Raw genomic sequence first — 21,288 nt, forward strand, 5'->3', positions numbered from 1 at the left:
CACCGTCCCCTTTCTCAGACAATGGCAATTCAGTCCACATTTGAAAACATCTTAAGGTTCTATGCAAACTCAGAACCTGTATTTTTTTAAAAACAGACTCCAATTAGCCTAGGTCATGTCAATATATATTTAAATAATATTTATATTCATAATAAGGACACTTTCATGTCTCTACTGCAAATGCATTAAAATCAGTGCCCTTTCCTGTCCATGCAAATAGGAGAAAGACAACGAAATGTCTTTTTCTTTGTCCTGTAACCCTCCCCACGCGCGCGCACAATGCCCGAGTCCTACTGAATATTCTCTTCAATTCCATTCAAAATGCATTGAATATCGCGTTCGTTCCCGCGTGCATCAGACTTGTGTGAAGGTGTGTTGGCCATTGTAAATGTCATTGGTGTGTGTGTGTCTGTCTGTCGCGGGAGGGGTCAGAGAAGAAGCCGCACGCAGAAGAAGTGACTCGCTCTTCAGTTGAGAGAACCTGATGAACGGCGGGACTCGCGGCGACTCTCTCCGCGCTCAGGTGCGCTGAAAATGGAGCGAGGACTTCTGTTCGCGCGGATACTTGGAGTCACGGTCGTCTGCGTTTCGCTGCTGTCACAGGTCGTGTCTGAGGAACGGACGGTGAGGTATAAGATATATGAGGAGGTTCGCCCGCCGACGGTCATCGGAACTCTAGCCAGCAATGTAACCTGGACCCCGGACAAAACGCGCAGGACTTTCCCCGGCATCAGGTTTAAGCTCATGAGCCCGTCCACCGGCACCTTCATCCGATTCAGGGAAAGCGACGGGAGGCTGACGGTAGAGGAGCGCGTCGACCGCGAGCGCGTCTGCAAGCGCAACCCGCGGTGCGTAATCACTTTCGACGTCGCCTTCGTGTCCGCCGAGCAATTCGAGCTCTTCCACGTCGAGGTGGAGGTGCTGGACGTGAACGACAACTCGCCGGAGTTCCCGCGCGCCGAGTGCACCATCGAGATCTCCGAGAGCGCGGCGCTGGGGACGCGCATCGCGCTGGACGCCGCCGAGGACGCGGACGTGGGCTCCAACTCTATCCAAACCTACCACCTGAGCGAGAACACTCACTTCAGCATCGATGTCGTAACGCGAGTGGATGGGGTTAAATATGCGGAGCTGGTGCTCGTCAAAGAGCTCGACCGAGAATCCCGCGCTTTTTTCGCGCTCAAACTCGTGGCGGCAGACGGCGGGCATCCCGCGAAAAGCGGTGCCACTAATGTCACCATCAAAGTGAAGGATGCTAATGACAACAGCCCGCTGTTTGACCACAGCCATTACTCTGTGGATGTGCCAGAGGACACCCCTGTTGATTCACTTCTGCTAGACTTAAACGCCGTCGACCCGGATGAAGGTCTCAATGGACAGGTCGTGTATGAATTTGGCAAACAAGTCACAAAAAAGATCAGACAACTGTTTAAACTGGATTATAAAACAGGACATTTGACTTTGCAAAACCCTGTGGATTATGAAGACGAGACCACGTATGAGATCGACGTGCAAGCCACCGATTTAGGTAACAATCCGGTGCCCTCCGTGTGCAAAATCATCATCAACATCAGAGATGTGAACGACAACCTGCCTGAAATCATCCTCACGTCCATCACGTCAGTAACAGACGGTGTTGCGCATGTCAGCGAAGCTACAGGTCCAGACATCATGGTGGCTTTAATCAGCATCAGAGACAAGGACACTGGAGCGAACGGGCAAGTGAGCTGCACTCTGAACGGCGGACATGGAAACTTCAGGCTTAAAAGAGCGTATGAAGGGAGCTACACGATAGTCACAATGGCACCCTTGGATAGAGAGAAGATCCCGGAGTATAATTTAACTGTGGTGGCTGAGGACTTCGGCGTACCGCCGTTACGCACGGTAACTCATTATATTATACGGCTAACGGATGTCAACGACAATGCGCCGACATTCAGTGCTAAGATATATGAAGGTTTCATTGAGGAGAATCAACTCCCAGGTACCTACATCACCACGATTTTAGCCAGCGATCAGGATTCGGGGCTTAACGGGGAAATAACCTATGAGCTTTTTGACTCGGACACTAACAGTATTTCAAGGTTTGCTATTATGAATCAAGCGGGGAATCACTCACTCAAAACAAACAATCAACTAAGAAACCAAGAAGCTCCACCATCGCTTCCAGTCCAGCCACCGAACCGAGGATGGCCTCAACTTCACAGCAACGCTGTACTGATTATCAATATAGTCGATCAGAATGACAACACGCCTTCGATAACGCAACCGCCTCTCGTCAACGGATCTGCCGAAATTCAGCTTCCCAGAGACGCGCCGCCCGGTTATATCGTGACCCGAATTGCGGCGAAAGATTCAGACACCGGTTTGAACGCAGAGCTCACTTACAAACTCTACGACGGAGGCGATTTGGGTTTCGCCATCGATCCGAATACGGGGGAAATATATATCAACCACAAAATCCCTTACGACGAGTACGACTTATGGAAAGTCTTAGTGACGGTTAACGACAACGGTCACCCGTCGCTAACCTCAACAGCTACGATTCATTTCACCCTAACCGAGTCTGTGCCCTCAAATGGCAATTTCTACGATGAAAGAGAGGACGGCGAACCAAAACAATGGATGCTTATTTTAATCTTGGCTTTGACGAGTTCCTCGTTGCTGTTTTTGGCTATTTTATCGTTCATACTATGCAAAAGTCGCAAAAACGGTCAGAAGAGACAAGCTGACCTCCCTGACGCGGTGGATATTCCTTACGCTAAAGAGCACAACGCCGTGTCAATGATCTCCAGCCAGACGGCCAATGTGTTCGACACGCATGCATTTCACTCCACGAACGTCATCGGCACGCCTGAAAAACTACACAACAGCGTGCAGGCAACTGCTGAAGTTTTTAACGAAACCCCACAGACCTTCAAGAGCAAATATAGAAGTGTGGCGGGGGAAATAGATGTAAGTGGTGACTGTTTCTTTTTGTGTGTGTGTATATGAGGGGCCATTCACACAGGACATGCATTGAAAAACAGCTAGACAGAGCACAGCTGAACAGAACCCAGGGCTCTATATGCAATGCTAATGACGCAAGAGTACAGGCCAATGCAAAACAGTGCAGATGGAACTCAAAGGAATGGGACAAAACACATTTTTAAAATGTGTACTTTGCACAACACAGTGAACAAAGATCTCACATACTGTATATGTACATAAAAGAAGAATTTTTCAAAAAATGCTGACAGAATGACAGCGAAAAATAATGAGATGCAATGCAACACCCATAGACGTCCATCTGATAAGTTTGCAACAGTAAATAAAATGGTGCAAAAGAGCAAACATGATTACAACAGAACTGAAGGATTGGGATACACATTATTTTACAATTTAGGGTTATCATAGGCAACTAAAATCTAAAAACATAAAAAAGCATTTTAATTACTTGAAATTAACAAAAAGGACAAAAGCACACAAAACTTAATCTTTAGAACACAAATTAAGATGTTTTTGATGAAATCCGAGAGCTTTCTGACTGGCAATGTTAAAAATGCAATGCTCACATTGTAAAATGAAAAAAATAAAAAATGTGATGCAACAACCAAAAATGTCTGTCTGATGCACATGAAAATAGGCCAAAATATAATGAAGGAAGGAAGGAATGATTAAATAAATATAGGAGACTGATGCAAAGGAGCAGAACAGAAAATAGGTCAATCAGTGTTTAAGTTGACATGTTGTCTTATAAACATACAACTCATGGTGTGAAACACTGAAAAACACAGAGAGATATGATGCAATGACTAAAGGGCTGATTTTAAAATGGGATTTTTTAAAAACACAACGCTTACAGCGGAAGGCGAGATGTGAGATGTGACTAAATGGCCAAAAGCTATTAGTAAATAGACGACCAATAAAAAATAGCACAAAGCAATGTGACAGATCACAGGGGTATTTTAAAAGCTGATTTTAACATCTTAAAAAAACAAGTCACGTGCTACAAAACAGCTAGAAGGACTGCAATGGAATGTGTTTTACCAAATATAAGCTGTCTTTAAATTAAATAGGTTCATGGCAAGAGATGCAGAAATAAAACAAGTGTGCAGTGCAACAAAGACATCTGTGTGATGCATGTGTATATACAGTATACCAACAAAAAACAGTGCAGACTGAAAAAATGAGCTTTGTGTGAACGGGCTAGAAAACAGTAACAGAGGTTTAATAGTTCATCAACAAAATGAAAAATCTGTCATTATTTACTCACCTTCATGTCGTTCCAGAAGAATAGAGAGGATGAGTTTTCGTTCTTGTGTTTTCACAGGGATATTCCACTTTGCCTGGTTATGGTAAAGACAATGCTCGACCCATCACGGTATGGAAAGGAAACTCCATGATGACCATCGCAGTCAGAGACCCACAGATCAGCGGCAAAGACAGTGGAAAAGGAGACAGTGATGTTAATGACAGTGATTCTGACATCAGTGAAGGCCTCAAGAAAGACTACACTTCATATAAAGGTGAGAATCAACTCATCACTATTTATTATATATATATTAAAGTATCAATGTTCAAAATAATAATATATTTAATATTTTTAGCAGAATACACACAACAACAACAACAAAAACAACAATAATTTTAAAAAATGTATATATCTATATACAGTAATATTTGTTTTAGTGTGTGTGTATATATACACACACACACACACACACACACCTCCACATCAACTTAAACATCAAAACTACTTGAAAATAGGATCTGATGCAAAACAAAGAATTATTGGAGCATTTGGAGCATTGATATACTAATCTTATACTAATTAGAGAGGAGATGGTTGTAGTTTATTTTTATACAGTTAGAAAGTAAGTCTTACACAACTGTGATCATTTGTATGCTTGAGAAAACTGTTGCAATGAAGCAGACAAAGACGCAGTCAAAAATCTGAATTGTGAGACATGAAATCAATATAAATTGCAGGGAACAAAGTCACAATTATTCAGTCACAATGAATTACGAGATGTAAACTGAGAATTCTTAGAAAAAAGTCAAAATTACCAGATGTAAACTAAGAATTCGTAGAAAAAAAGTCAAAGTTACGAGATGTAAACTAAGAATTCGGAGAAAAAAAAAGTAAAAAGTACGAGAAATAAACTAAGAATTTGTAGAAAAAATTAAGAATTTTTTTTGTCAATTAAGAATTTTTAGAAAATGTCAAATTTATGAGATGTAAACTAAGAATTCTTAAAAAAAGTAAAAATTACGAGATGTAAACTAAGAATTCTTAAAAAAAGTAAAAATTACGAGATGTAAACTTCGAATTCTTAGGAAAAAAGTCAAAATTATGAGATGTAAACTAAGAATTCTTAGAAATAAAAGTAAAAAATTCAGAGATGTCAGTTAAGAATTCTTAGAAAATGTCAAAATTTCGAGATGTAAACTAAGAATTCTTAAAAAAAAGTCAAAATTGCGAGATGTAAACTAAGAATTCTTAAAAAAAATAAAAATTATGAGATGTAAACTAAGAATTCTTAGAAATAAAAGTAAAAAATTCCGAGATGTCAGTTAAGAATTCTTAGAAAATGTCAAAATTTCGAGATGTAAACTAAGAATTCTTAAAAAAAGTCAAAATTGCGAGATGTAAACTAAGAATTCTTAAAAAAAGTCAAAATTGCGAGATGTAAACTAAGAATTCTTTAAAAAAGTCACAATTACGAGATGTAAACTAAGAATTCTTAAAAAAAGAAGATCAAAATTTACGAGATGTAAACTTGGAATTCTTAGAAAAAAATCAAAATTACGAGATGTAAACTAAGAATTTGTAGAAAAAAAAGTCAAAATTACGAGATGTAAACCAAGAATTTGTAGAAAAAAAGTCAAAATTACGAGATGTAAACTAAGAATTCTTAGAAAAAAGTCAAAATTACGAGATGTAAACTTGGAATTCTTAGAAAAAAGTCAAAATTACGAGATGTAAACTAAGAATTTGTAGAAAAAAAAGTCAAAATTACGAGATGTAAATTAAGAATTCTTAGAAAAAAACGTCAAAATTACGAGATGTAAACTTAGAATTCATGGAGAAAAAGTAAAAATTGCGAGATGTAAACTTAGAATTTGTAGAAGAAAGTAAAAATTACGAGATGTAAACTTAAAATTCTTAGAAAAAAAGTAAAAATTTCGAGATGTAAACTTAGAATTCGTAAAAAAGTAAAAATTTCGAGATGTAAACTTAGAATTCGTAAAAAAGTCAAAATTACGAGATGTAAACTATGAATTCTTAGAAAAAAGTCAAAATTATGAGATGTAAACTTGGAATTATTAGAAAAAAGTCAAAATTACGAGATGTAAACTAAGAATTTGTAGAAAAAAAAGTCAAAATTACAAGATGTAAATTAAGAATTCTTAGAAAAAAACGTCAAAATTACGAGATGTAAACTAAGAATTTGTAGAACAAAGTAAAAGTTGCGAGATATAAACTTAGAATTCTTAGAAAAAAAGTCAAAATTTCGAGATGTAAACTTAGAATTCGTAAAAAAGTCAAAATTACGAGATGTAAACTATGAATTCTTAGAAAAAAGTCAAAATTACGAGATGTAAACTATGAATTCTTAGAAAAAAGTCAAAATTATGAGATGTAAACTTAGAATTCACAAAAAAAGTAAAAATTGCGAGATGTAAATTAATAATTCTTAGAAAAAAAAATCAAAATTATGAGATGTAAAGTTAGAATTCCCAAAAATTAAAAATTGCGAGATGTAAACAACGAATTCTTAGAAAAAAGTCAAAATTATGAGATGTAAACTTGAATTCTTAGAAAAAAAGAAAAATCAAAAAACTTAGAATTCAAAAAAAAGTAAAAATTGCGAGATGTAAACTTAGAATTCACAAAAAAAGTACAAAAACAGTACAAATTGCGAGATGTAAACTTAGAATTCTTAGAAAAAAATAAAAAATTACGTGATGTAAACTTAGAATTCATAAAAAAAGTAAAAATTACGAGATGTAAATTAAGAATTCTTAGAAAAAAGTAAAAAATTACGAGATGTAAATTTAGAATTTCGTTAAAAAAAAAAGGAAAAAAATTGTGAGATGTAAATTAAGAATTCTTAGAAAAAAAGTCAAAATTATGAGATGTAGACTTAGAATTCATAGAAAAAAAGTCAAAATTACGAGATGTGAACTAAGAAATCTGAGAAAAACGTCAAAATTACGAGATGTAAACTCAATTGCTGTTGATTGGAATGGACTGAAGTTTAATTAAGATATAAATCAGAATTGTGAGCTAAAAAGTTGCAATACCTTTGTTTTTATTCTGTGGCAATTGTGTAAGAGTCCTGAACGGAGTGTGTTTCCTCAGGTCTGTGGGCTTGCACCAGCGAGTGCAGGATCCTGGGTCACTCAGACAGATGCTGGAGCCCGTCTGTCAGCAGAACCAGCGGGAGCATTAATAACAGACATCTCTCGACCTTCTCAAGGACGAGGCCGTGCTCACAGGCCACGCTTCAGAGGAGCAGTTACGACACGCAGACCAACAGAAGCGTGGCCTTGCACAGCCTTACAGAAGATCAGCAGAGTCAGTACGATTACATTCACATCTGCTCTCCACAGTCACAGCGGAGACAAGACTCACAGAATATAGATGTGCAAGTCTTCACACACTCCACCAAACCCATCACCACAGAGAGTCCCGCCAGATTTACAGAAGCCTGATACAATACACTGTAATATACATACTTTACACACCATACATCATTTATATATACAAAATACAAAATCAACATTTAACAATATTACCTGTTTTTTTTTTGTTGTTGTTGTTGTTGTTGTTTTTTTCATAGCATGTTTTGGATGATAAAAATGTGATTGTGTTTGTAAGTCACTTTTTTTTGTCACACTGTAACAAACTGTAACACATTAAATGTCATTTTTTAAAAGCTACAAATGTTACCACTTTTATAATGTTTACTTGCACAGGTTTCTTTTTAAGAAATGAAAACATGAGAAATAAAATAAGTTATGGTAAAATCTACAATGTTTTTCATCCTTGACAAAACCAGTCAGAATTTTCGACATAATTTGTGATCTTAAAAACTAATAATTTACGGTAAAATTTACAATTATTTTGTACATTATTTTGTACATAATTTATGTAAACTTACTGATCTTAATTTTTTTTATCATAAATACAAAACCTACATACATTTCTTTCATAAAAAAAAAATTTAAAATGATTAACAAAAGTAAAAAACACAATCAAACATTGAATTTCATTTTTTTTAATCGAAAAAAGTTACCACTTTTATAACATTTACTTAGACTGAACAAGTTATTTATTTTTTACATTTACATTTGTGCATTTGGCTGATGATTTTATCCAAAGTGACTTACATTTCATTCGAGTTACACATTAATATTCTATCAGTTGCAGTTGCCAGGAAACATATGTTTTGCATCCCCGGAAAAAAAAAAAAAAAAACAGTCAAAAGGTTGGACACAATTTATGATCTTAAATTTTTTTTTAATCTAAAGGCTTCTAAATAAAAACTTGAACCTTAGCTTTATAGACAAATATAATTTGTGCTTACAATTGAATTTTGTCATAAAATTTCTAATTGCATTATATTAACACGGTTAAATGAATAACAAACTGCAACAAACATTTTAAATGTTTTTAAAGCTACAAATGTTACCACTTTTATAATATTTACTTAGACTGAACAAGTTATTTATTTTTTACATTTACATTTGTGTATTTGGCTGATGATTTTATCCAAAGCGACTTACATTTCATTCAAGTTACACATTAATATTCTATCAGTTGCTTTCCCTGCAGATCGAACCCATAACCTTGCCTTTGCTAGAGCAATAATCTACTTTAAGAAATTAAAACATGAGGAAAAAAAGGTGTACAATGATTTGTATCCTTGTCAAATCCAGTAAAAAGACACAGTTTATCTAAAAAATATTTGATCTAAAAGGCTTCTGCTTAAATTCTTGAATATTGGCTTAAAATAAACAATACACAACATAACTTTTAAAATTTAAATCATAAAATTTAAAATTGCATTGTAATAAAAGTATCACAGAGATACTATTATATATATATATAAGTATATATATATATAAAATTAAAAATAATAATATTCATTTTTTGCATTTTTTGTTATAATATTCTCTGTCGTCATTTTAATTAAAAATTTATACACATTTCCCCGTGCTTTTGTCTTTTTTATTAGTTATTTTGTATTATTGCTTGTATTATTATATTATTATTATACAACACTTTAAAAAAATTAAAATTTCATTTCATTTATTATCATCAATTATTATAGTACGTTAAACTAAATAAAAGTAAAAATTATTGCCCTACCAAATAGCTGAAATTAAAAAATAAATAAAAACTTTAAAAAATATATTTTTATTATTAATATATATTTAAAGTAAAATGTTTTTAATGGTTTTAGTTTATATCACGCATGTTTCTCCTTCAAAAGTGTTAAAAAGCATCCCATGATGCACCTGATGAAGCTGGTTGACGAATGTTCATAATGAAAAAAGATTGACAAAGAAGAGTTTTCATGTGTGTCACATATTTTCATCACTGTAACATTTGTGTTATTTAATCAGTTTACTGTTATCCTTCATGCAAAGGAGTCATAAAAAAGTGTTTTGTGACTTCTAGTGTTCATAAATTAGATCTTATACAGATCCAGCGTTAGTAAAACTAAAGTACCTTACTTGACTTTGTTGAACTGAACTATAAATGTTGCTTTGGAAAGCATCCCATGGATTTACTACGGTGAATTCAAGTATACCGGGTCTCTTTTTGCCTGTCAATTTACACAAATTCAGTCAAAATGTGCATGAATAGTCTCAGCACTGTTTTACTCAGGCCACAGAAAAGCCCCAGAGAGGAATTCCAGTCTTGGGTTTCCTCCGGGACCCTGTTTTATTTTCCCCGAATTTTTCCTCTCTCTCTCACCAGTACATGACATAGAAACTTGAGAGAAGCTACACCAAGTCACAAAGCTCTGCTTTCAGTAGACGTGAGAACATCATGGAGGAAACATCTGAAAAAGTTCCTTTTGAGGTACTTGATGCTTTCATTTTATCTTTAAACTTCACATTATGCATCTAATATACTTGATTCTGTCTATATTCCAACAATATGTGCTTAATAGCTTACAGTAGCTTGAAGCCCAGAGGCTTAGTGCGTCTGAAGAAGACGGCGGTCGTAGCCTTCATCGCAGGAGCCGTTCTGCTTCTTTTTGGAGGCATTGGAGCTTTTTACCTGTGGAAAGTCAGCGAGAAAGAAGTAAGTGTCTCAGACCAGACTGTACAGTGGTCTAAACTAGTTTGGCTCAAGATTAGAAGCAACTTCCTACATCTATCTATGAAATTCAGCCCACAAAAACTAAAACTTGAACTCCTTAAAGGCGAACCAAAGCAGTGCCTGCAATAAACCGTTCATTATTAATGAAGTAAATCGAAGTGGATTGACTGAATTTATTGTGATGAGTTAACCGGATGGAAACTGTGTAATAATAAAACATTTTTACTGTTTGTACTTCTTGATGTGGAGCAAATTGTTCTGTGTTTTGGGTTTAATTTGCATGCATGCAATCATCAGGGGTATTTTGTAACACTGCTATATTTAAAGTATACATTTGTAATAACCCGCATTGCATAATCACACGGTTTCTCTAAAATGCATCCTGATGCAATAGTGCAGACGTGTCGATATTGAATGAGCCTGAATGAGAATATTTAAATTGCAGTTTGTCTCAGCAAAGTGTCATGAATTATCAATGAAGCAGGCAGCGGCGTGTTTGCATTAGCAGCCATCAGTGTGCATTGATTTCAGGCACCTCTGGTATTTCAAAAAAATCCACCAGGTTAAAGATGGCAAACAAAGAGGTCTGTGTGCTGGGTTATAATCATGCAGTGTTAACACTGCAAACAGATCAGCATGCATCACTTACTACACAAACACAAATGGTCAGTAAGAGCCGCACCCGTACGCTAACGTCCTGCTGGAATACTGCACATTTAAATGTTGTATATGGATTTAATCAGTGGTTCTCACCTACAGTAGGTTTGCTTCAAGACTCAGATTAAGTGGAGACCCAAAACTGATTAATGTACAAAAGAAAAAAAAAAAGTCACACATTACATTAAATTATTATTTTTAAGAAATTATTCTATTTTGAAGCATTTTCTCCTCCTTTTCACAAGTATGCATTAGTTTTATTATTTCTATTTAGCTTTGTTTCTCCCTGATGAAAACCACTAGAGTAAAATATGTAATATTTGTACGTTGCAGTGTAATTTTAGGATCACTGAGAGACTATTACCGTTTTTAGTATTTTTAATTTTTTAGTTTTATATTTATTATTTTCATTTAAATATTTGGTTAAAGTTTTAGTAATTTTGTTTTAGTTTTAGTAGTTTTAGTTTTTATGTCTATCTAGTTTTTATTCATTTTTATTTCAGTTTTAGTTTTAGTTACTGTAGTAAATAGGGTTAAACTAAATGAGAAATGTTGCCTTAGCAACTAGATTAAATATTTTATTTTATTTTATTCATATTCATTTATTCATTTTAAAATTGGTTACTTTTTAGAATTAATTTTGTTTTTTTTTACATTTTTATTTTTAAATATTAAAATATAATTTGTAATCTTAAAATTTAAAATATGATTTTTTAAAACTACAGTTTTTTAAATGTCTTTTTTTAAATGTGTTTTTATTTATGTTGTATTTTTAGTTATTCTAGTACATCAAGTTGAACAAAAGTAAAATAAGAAATTGTTGAAATAATAACCGAAATAAACAGTATTTTATATTTTATTTATATTTATTTTAATATTAGTTAATTTTTTTTACATTTATTTTGTTATGTGTTTTTGTCATTTTTATCATTATTATTGTTTAAATATGTTTGTATAGTTTATTAGTTTTTCTTACAGTTTTAGTTATTTTAGTACATGGGTGTTTTAATATTTAATTTAATTTAAGAGTTAATATTTGTTTTATTTCAAGTAACGAACATCGCAAACAAATTATTTTCTAACTTAGTATTTTTATCTGCGCTGAAATTAAGTTAATTTATTCTTAAAAAAAGAACAAATATCTGCCAGTGGCACAAGAAAAATAATCTTCTTTTCACTTTCAATTAACTTTTTCTTACCCCATTTGCAGATATTTTTCTTGTTTTAAGCATAAACTGGCTTAATTTAAAAACTCATTAACCCTGGTATGTTGGTGTTGACAGGCGATCAGCACTCACTACAGCAGCAACATCGATATAAAGATAGAAGATGATTCAGATGCTGGAGATGCGAAGATTGTGGAAGTTCAAGACTTTACAGCTGTAAGTAGCACATAATAAACCTGTTCATCTCATTTCAGAGGTGTTCATGAAATAACTCCATTATTTCCTCTCGTGTACAGGGCATTACAGCAGTCAAGTTTCCTGGAAAAGAGAAGTGTTACATCAAATCACAAGTCAGATCTGAACTTTCTGAAGTGAGAAACAACATGATCACCATTAAAGTTCACATTCTACATATAGTTTCATCAACTAACTTAAAACCCATTAACTATGCATTGGCTATTTTGGCCATATCTGCATTCCACTTTGAAGAAATATGAATGAAATTGATGATGCCTAAAAATAGTCCCGCTGAAATAATTCTACATGTCCATCATGTTTCACAAACCTCAGATAGAAGCATCTGCTAAATGAATATGCATACACAAATGAGACTAAATTGGCGGAAAACGTGTGTCAAGCTAAATTAAATGTAATTAGCTGTAATTGTGCCTGGGTAGAAACTTTCTCATTAAACTCCTCACAGATTTTTTTCCTCTCAAACTGTTTACTTAAAGCTTAGTGTGTAATTTCGGCACCATCAGCATCAATAAACTGAATTTAATACCTGTTTCCTGGCCACGCCCCCATCTGCTGTCTGTCAAACTGATAGCCCCGCCCCCAAACTCATGTCATTGGTTGAGCTAATGCTTTTATGTCAGGATCAATGTGTTAAAAGCCATATACACTGAAAATGATAATTATAAAGACAACAATTAACATAGCGTCCACACTAACGTGTGATTACGTTCTGTTTATTACAAGCGCCCACTGCATTTTTGTTGTCTGCCACTTCAAATACTCAAGCTTTTTAAAGTAGAATGGATTCTGATTGGCTGTCAACATTCTGTCATTCATCAGCTGAAAAAAAAGTGAAAATGATTTCAATGATATTGCTCCTCTTTGGTGTTATTGTTATAGTTGTGGTGTCGACTATTCTATTCTATTCTATTCTATTCTATTCTATTCTATTCTATTCTATTCTATTCTATTCTATCCATTCTGCTAGCCCATCTACGCCACAGGATTTAAAAATAAATAAAAACTCATAATATTAACTCATAATTATGAGAAGAAAAGTATGAATTGTCTATCTATCTATCTATCTATCTATCTATCTATCTATCTATCTATCTATCTATCTATCTATCTATCTATCTATCTATCTGTCTATCTGTCTATCTGTCTGTCTGTCTGTCTGTCCATAACATGATTGTATTAAAAAAAATTAGTCTGGAAGTTTCAGGTTTCAGAGTTCTGTTGTAATTACTGAAAGGAGGACGATGCTGTGGCGGTGAAACCTGATGTGGGGTCTCTGGTCTGGATCGCATCTGAAGAACCACTGAAGGACATCAGTTTTCTGAGCCCTGATATCCTGAGATTCTGCGGAGACCTTCCCATTCACTGGCATCATCCTGCAAACTCCAGAGGTGTTTCATTTGATTTCCATCAATAAACCTGCACCACATGAACAGCAGTGATGGAGTTCAAGTTGTATTGATCTTTATTGTACGATTAATAGTTTAGTATGAGCAGTATAATGCCATTCATCAAGCCAATCACAGATAACAGGAAATGTTCTCAGAAAGTTCTGGCAAGGTTCTCTCAAAGTTATGAACAAATGTTCTTCCAGTAACACAAAACTTTCATTCAAAGTGATCTGGTCTTTTATAATGTTCTCAAAATGTTTGCAAATTTTTTTTAATTTTTTTTTTATGTTTCAGTTGGAAGTTCATCTAATGTTTTTTAAATGTTACTACTTGTTTCAGAGCATTCAGAGAACATTGCAGAGTAACGTTCCCATAATGTTTGCACAAATATAAAAATGGAATGTTTCCATCACATTCAAAGAACATTCAGAACTTAATGGGAACATTGGTAAAACGTTCTCAAAACATTTTCCATTAATTATGAAAACATTACTTCTGAATGTTCTCTGAACATTCAAAATGGCCAGTTTTTTTTAAAATGTTTTTGGTTATACAGAACATTCCATTTTATGCTTTTGCAAACATCATAGGAATGTTACTTTTGAAAGTTCTCTGAAAATTCTAAAACAAATAGTGACATTTAAAAAACGTTAGATGAACATCCAACTAAAATGTTTCAGAAATAAAACGTCCCATGAATACTGTATAAATAATATTTTGTGCAAACATTTTCAGAACATTTTTTAAAGACGAGATATCCGTCTATCAAAAAAGTATGTTCTAAGAACGTATTGCTAACGTTCCCATAAAGTTATGAAAACATTATTTCTGAATGTTTTTGTTTGTTATGTGAACGTTAGGGGAACATTCCATTTTGTCATTTTACAAACATTATGGGAACGTTACTTCTGAATGTTCTCTGAATGTTCTGAAACAAGTAATAACATGCAAAGGTTATTAAAGGAACGTTCCATTTTATCATTTAAAAACATTACTGTAACATTACTTTTTGAATGTTGAACTTTTGAAAAGTGGTAAAAAAAAAAAATATTAGAGAAACGTCCAAATTAAACTTTTCAGAAAATAAATAAATAAATAAATAATAATAATCCATACATGAACAATGTATAAATGACATTTTTGTGCTAACATTTAAGAATATTATTTAAGAACTGATAATTTTGAATGAACGCCTATTAATGTTACTGGAAAATGTTTATAACTTTAAGAGGACCTTCCCGGAACGTTTGGAGAACATTTCCTGCTAGCTGGGTTCATACAGCACATAAACATGTTTTTTTTTTAGATACAAATGCACACATTTTATTGATCCCAGGTGGGATATTTAATGCAAAACTGTTATGCAGTGGTCATTACACACTGACCGTGACATTTGTGAATGAGGCGGTGATTCCCATCTGAAGCTCAGAAATGTCTCGCTCTTTAATGCTGCTTATCTTCACTCTCGGTCTCTGCTGGCTGTTTCTGAAGCTCTGAGGAAGAGAAGAAGTGTGACGCGAGCGAGACGGCAGAGTACAGGTGGATTAAATCGACAACAGACGAGACGTCGAAACTCCACGAGTTCAGCCAGAGAAGATGAGCGGCCGACGGGGCCCGATTATAACCCTGAAAACCCTTATCATGTGAGCAGTGCCTTCATTATTAAAGTAATGCATAGAATTTTAAGTCTCCTCTCTCACCAAGGCTGCATTTATTTGATCAAAAATACAGTAAAAATATATTGTGAATTATTTTTACAATTAAGTATTATTACAATTTAAAAGAACTCTTTTCTATTTTAATGTAACAGTTTTTGCTGGTTTTAATATAGCCCTTTTAACCTATTTATAATCTAATATAACCATTTATGCTGCTTAAAAAAGTTTGGGTAAGATAAAAAGAATAATATATATATATATTTTTATTCATTAAAGACGCATTATATTGATTAAACGTGACATTTAAATGTTACAATATATTTCTATTTCAAATATCAACATTGATAATAATCAGAAATGTTTCTTGAGCAGCAAATCAGCATATTAGAATGATTTCTGAAGATCATGTGACACTGAAGACTGGAGTAATGATGCTGAAAATTCAGCTTTGAACACAGGAATAAATTACATTTTACAATATATTCAAATATAAACCACTTATTTTAAACTGTAATAATATTTCAGAATTTTTCCTGTATTTTTGTAATAATATTTCACAATTTTACAGTATTTTTAATCAAATAAATGAAGATGGATATAAAAGACTTCTTTTAAAAACATAAAAAAATCGTACTGACACCTAACTTTTGAACAGAAGTGTATAGTTTACAGAACGGACACTAAGTGTTTAAATGTATCTCAAGCACCAAGTGCACCAGAATTGCTGCCCCACTGAAATAATCACACAATGCTCCACTCACCATCTTTATTTTCTTCTCTCTCCAGCAGAATCAGGAGGGTTCAGAGGGGCACATGGTGTTCGATCCCATGCTGGACCATCGTGGCATTTGCTGTACAGAATGTGATCGCAGTTACACCCATTGTGAGCGGGTTTGTGAGCCTCACGGGGGCTACTGGCCATGGCCTTACAACTACCACGGCTGTCGGCCTGTGTGCAGGGTAATCATGCCGTGCCGCTGGTGGGCAGCTCGCGTGCTGGGTCTCGTGTAAGCTCTCGTGTTTCTCCTGGTTACCAGCTGAAGGCACAGTAGATTTGCCCTTAAGGTCCAACTGAAGTACATAATAAGGTATTTTCAACAAAAATAAACCTCTTAAAGTCAGACATGGATATACAAATAAAAATTTACCTAGCAATAGTTGAGAATATGTAGTTTTGAATAACAGACACATGTTTTTTAGCACCATTAAAATATGTTTTTTGAATTGCACACACTTACATGTGTAGTGTTTTATTTTTGAGCCACTAGAGGAACCAAACCAAACTCTGGTTGGTCGCAAGTGGCAGAGAAAAACATCAGATTTACATGCAAATAAATATTTGTATGGCGTTTTTTTTTTTTAAATGCAAACTGTAAAATACATGCAATAAAATATATTTTGAGAAGTGCATTGATTTAAGTTCATGACCGATTCAAAATCATAGTTGACAAATATGGGTTTTGCAATGTTGAAAAATTAGGTACAATGAGATATTTTTAACAAAGTAAACCTCCAATGTAACCATTTATGGAATGTCAGACATGGATGTGTTCTAAAATACAAATAAACGTATGTAATTTTGAATAGCAGACATGATTTTAGAACTATTAAATTATTTTTTTTTTTTTTTTTTTTTTTTTTTTTTTTAATTATATAAAACTAAATAAGAAGTGTTTTATTTCCAAGCCACTATGCAATGGGAATCCAATGGAAGACGCTGTTTGATTGGAATAGTCATTATTTTTGCAATTCTGTTCGGTATTGCAAGTGGCACAGAAATTACATACTTCAGATTTACATGAAGAACTACATGAAAATAAATATTTGCACTGCATTTTTTAAAATGCAAACTGTAAAACACATTTCCACAGCCTCCAGGCAATTAACAAGTCCAGAGTTGAATGAAACTAATATCATCTTGTGTCTAAGAGTTGCAACCTGATTTCACAAAATCCTCTGCGTAGGCATTACTAACTCATTATGCTTAGGCTTGGTTTGCTTGTAATCATTTGGCTAATCCATGAATTAACCCACTGAGATATTAAATGGTATGTACTGCAAGATTTAAATGTACTAAAAAGAGAGAAAAGCAAACACCTTCTGAGCTATTCATGCCATAGCTTTCATCCCACAGCAGTTTCAGGTTTGAAATGAAAAGCAGTGAGCTTCAAAAGTAAGAGACCACAGTGAAAACCTGGAAATTTTATTTTCTATTAAAATCTAGCAATTAAAAATTGGAGCTTTTAGAAATGTAAAATAAATTATTAACAATCAAATTTAATTAATAAATATAAAATGCCAGATAACTAAAGTTAACGAGTGACATTGTTTATGTTATTTTTGTACAGATTTTATTCATCACTCAAATTGTGTTGCTGAGTATGATTTGTAATGAAAATGTATTAAAACAGAGTCTTTTTTCACTCTTTTGGACCCCACGGCATATCTGTGGAGAGAAGTTTCTGTCTTTCTCTTGCTGCGTCTGCTTCATCTTAAACTAACATGAGTCCTGTGCTACAGTGACGGAAAAAGTCATCTAAATAAAATATGACATTTCAAATATAAAAACGACCTTATCCACTTATGAAGGCTGTCTGGTCTGTGTCTTCATTTATTTATTTATTATTCATTATTTATTGTTTTTCCACAAACAGTCAGGCAACAAAGTTCAAAAGCAACACTAGTGATTTAGATTTAATGATGTATGAAGCACATTTCAAAGACGCTTGTTGCACCCGTAACACTGTTTTCGCACGATCACACTAATGAGGAGGAATCCTCATCACGGGGTGCTTTTATAAAATGCTCTTCTGTGATAGCAGTTCATGTTTCAGTCACACCGCTGTTGTCTCAGTGGGGAAACATGAGCAGCTCTACTGGAAATCAAATTGACTTTGGCATGTAGTGTCTAAGAAAGTCCATGTCAGAAGTGAACAAACTCACACTGCCTTGAGCAAATGTTCAGAAATTTTAGCATTTTGCTTAGACAGGACATTTTTTCTCTCTATTTTTTTGTGCACTAACAGTTATTTTGAGATGTGTATGGAAGCCCATTTCCACCACTGAATAAAAAATAAAACAAGGTAATTGTGACTTTTTATCTCACAATTCTGAGTTTTTTTCTCACAATTGCGAATTTACATCTCGCAATTCTGACTTTCTTTTTTTCTCACAGTTGTGTTAAATAGTCAGAATTGTGAGATATAAAAACTCGCAATTTTCCGAGAAAAAAACGTCATAAACTCGCAATTCTGACTTTATAACTCGCAATTTTGACTTCATAACTTGCCATTTTGACTTTATAACTCACAATTGCGAGTTTCTATCTTGCAACTCTGACTTTATAACTCACAATTTTGACTTTTTATAAAAGTCAAAATAAAATAAGGTAAAACTAGGTAATTGAGACTTTTTATCTCAAAATTCTGACTTTATAATTGCGAGTTATAAAGTCAGAATTTTGAGATAAAAGGTCTCAATTACCTTGTTTTATTTTTTATTTATCGGCGGAAACTGGCTTCCATAGATGTGCATTGACTGTATCCTATAGTGACAAGTTTATGACCTAATAAAAATCCTAGTTGACAAATATGCATTTTGCAACGTTTTCACCCACACCGATAACTAGATATATGTGATAAAAGCTAATAGAAAGACAATTTGTGTTGTAAACAGTTAAGGCACAGTCACTTTTTACCATGTTTCGGCAAATTTTCCCGTGGGGCGAAATCCAGTATTTTTAATATGATCATCGAGCATTTCGCGTAAAGGTGAAAGACTTCCACACGTAGATTTCACAACTGCTTGCTTTTAAAGTCGTGAGGCTTCAAAACATTTGATAATCATTTGTTTCGAACCAGTTATTTGTAGCAAACTCGCCAAGTCACGTGATCCCAGCAAATGAGGCTTCGTTACGTCATAATGTTTCGAACCTTGGTTTTGGAAACATTTCAGAAGGCCCAAATATCAGAACGCCACTAAATTGATTTGTTGAAGATAGTGAATACGTGTCAAATAGCTATTATCTTAGGTCAGATTCATAATGTAGGTTGGTTGTCTATTAATTTAATACTTAATGTTAATACTTGTGCGTGTATAATATTTTAATTGCTGATTGTGGACCTTGTTTGTCGCATTAACAAAAGGACACACGTTTAACAGAACCTTCATATTTAAAGATGTTTAATTATTTGTATATTACATTTTTTTAATATTACAATTTCATGAAAGCAATTGTTTGTAAAATGTGAGTTTATGTTGCATTCACGCCATTTTTACCCATACTGTGTTCCGTTTTGTTGCAATCCCTCAACAAATAGTGAAATCATTTTGCCAAGCAATAAATTTTTTTTAAAATGATTCAGAGTTTCGAACATGCTTTGTTGTGTCCCATCACTATTTTCTAGTTCAGGTCCCTTGAATTAGATTGATGAGTGCCGTAACAGTTTACAGTGAATACATCATATTCAACCGATTCGTTCAGAACATTTCATTAAGGAACTGTTTTGGAATGTATTATTGAATGAGTGTCCTTGAGTCCCTGAATGAGTTCACACCCTGATAGCACACTCATACATCGTCTTCATTTACATCTGCAAGACTTATTTTTTAGAGCTTTTACTCATCTGCAATACGTCTATTGGACGTTTCCTATCAGATGTCAAATAGACGTTTAGAAGATGTTTTTAAAGATGTTTATGATTTCCAGATGCAGATCTTTGCTCAGATGAAGCGATCTCTAACAGCCGCCTTGCAGCAATGTAATATGTGCTATCTGGCAGTTTAACAACGTATCAGTTGAATCAGTAAATGATTCAATCACTCTTTACTCATTGGTTCATTCAAGAACTAAACACTAAACACTCTCATTGCTCGGAGATGTGAAACCTTTTCATTCAAGCGGTTAGCTACATACCCATCATTCAACCCAGATGGCACACCATACGTCTGTAAGATGTCTGTTTTAAGATCGCTTCATCTGAAAAAGCATCTGCTGTGTACAAACATCTGATAGATGTGCTGTAAGATGTCAGTTTTACATACATCTAAATCATAAACATCTTAAAGGCATCTTCTAAACGTCTATTTGACATCTGATGGGAAATGTTCCTGTAGATGTATTGCAGATGAGCAAACACTCTAAGAAATATGTCCTTGCAGATGTAAATTGCAGAGGTCAAATAGACGTCTCTGTGATGTACGAGTGCTATCAGCGAAGCATTTGTTGTAGCTTATTTTCTACAGAAGCGTGAATGTAGACAACAAGGATGTTATCTGCTCATTCAGAGTGGGGAAATAAAATGAGAAATCTGCCCTGCTTTTCACCGGCCAAAGATGATTACCGCGCTTTCATAGCTGATACGACAGTCTTTCCGTAGGCTATATAATATTAATCCAGCACCCACGCTTGCCAGACGCACTTAAAGCAAGGTGGACCAAGCGTGACATATCCAGGACCTCCGGATGATACGTGCTCCATCTCGTACGACAAAAAAGGAGCCCAATGGAGCACTTTTGAGTGCCCTGAAGTGACAAAAATTCCCCGAGAGGGATCATCGGTGAGGACAAAAAACACCACCACCACAACACCTTCCTCTGTCACGGTCATTAAACGTAAATGAGTGCATGTGAGACAGGTTTTCTTACCTGACCGTGATTATAGGGAGTGCGATGGTGTCATCACAGACACTCATTCATGTCTGTTCTGTGCTATAACGAAGAGGGAGCACTTATGGGTGACGGATAATTGCTTCTGCTAATGGTCTGGCAATGTGCATCCACAAATAAGTGTTAGATTACATAAACAATGGGTGGGAAATAAGATGAATCATTTGCCT

At 34.4% G+C, this 21,288-nt stretch overlaps 2 protein-coding genes across 4 annotated transcripts; both read left to right on the forward strand.

Annotated features, from left to right (window-relative positions):
* Nucleotides 1-295: 295 nt before the first annotated feature.
* LOC109096123 (protocadherin-8-like) lies at nt 296-7,724 on the forward strand. The gene is made up of 3 exons (XM_019109803.2): nt 296-2,955; nt 4,313-4,508; nt 7,349-7,724. Exons 1-3 carry the CDS (start codon nt 535-537, stop codon nt 7,699-7,701), a joined length of 2,970 nt encoding a protein of 989 aa, XP_018965348.2. The 5' UTR covers nt 296-534; the 3' UTR covers nt 7,702-7,724.
* Nucleotides 7,725-9,992: 2,268 nt separating this feature from the next.
* On the forward strand, nt 9,993-17,038 carry cnmd (chondromodulin). Of its 3 annotated transcripts, none has more exons than XM_042764370.1 (7): nt 9,993-10,081; nt 10,172-10,306; nt 12,265-12,363; nt 12,444-12,518; nt 13,643-13,793; nt 15,285-15,436; nt 16,238-17,038. In XM_042764370.1, the coding sequence occupies exons 1-7, from the start codon at nt 10,049-10,051 to the stop codon at nt 16,460-16,462; spliced, it is 870 nt and encodes a 289-aa protein (XP_042620304.1). In that variant the 5' UTR covers nt 9,993-10,048; the 3' UTR covers nt 16,463-17,038. The 3 variants fall into 3 exon arrangements, with proteins under 3 accessions (XP_042620304.1, XP_042620305.1, XP_042620303.1); XM_042764371.1 differs by having other exon boundaries at nt 13,640-13,793; nt 16,241-17,037; XM_042764369.1 differs by having other exon boundaries at nt 13,640-13,793; nt 16,238-17,034.
* The last annotated feature ends 4,250 nt before the right edge of the window (nt 17,039-21,288 follow it).

The sequence above is a fragment of the Cyprinus carpio genome, chromosome A9 (assembly GCF_018340385.1).
Source record: "Cyprinus carpio isolate SPL01 chromosome A9, ASM1834038v1, whole genome shotgun sequence".
NCBI classification, from domain to species: domain Eukaryota; kingdom Metazoa; phylum Chordata; class Actinopteri; order Cypriniformes; family Cyprinidae; genus Cyprinus; species Cyprinus carpio.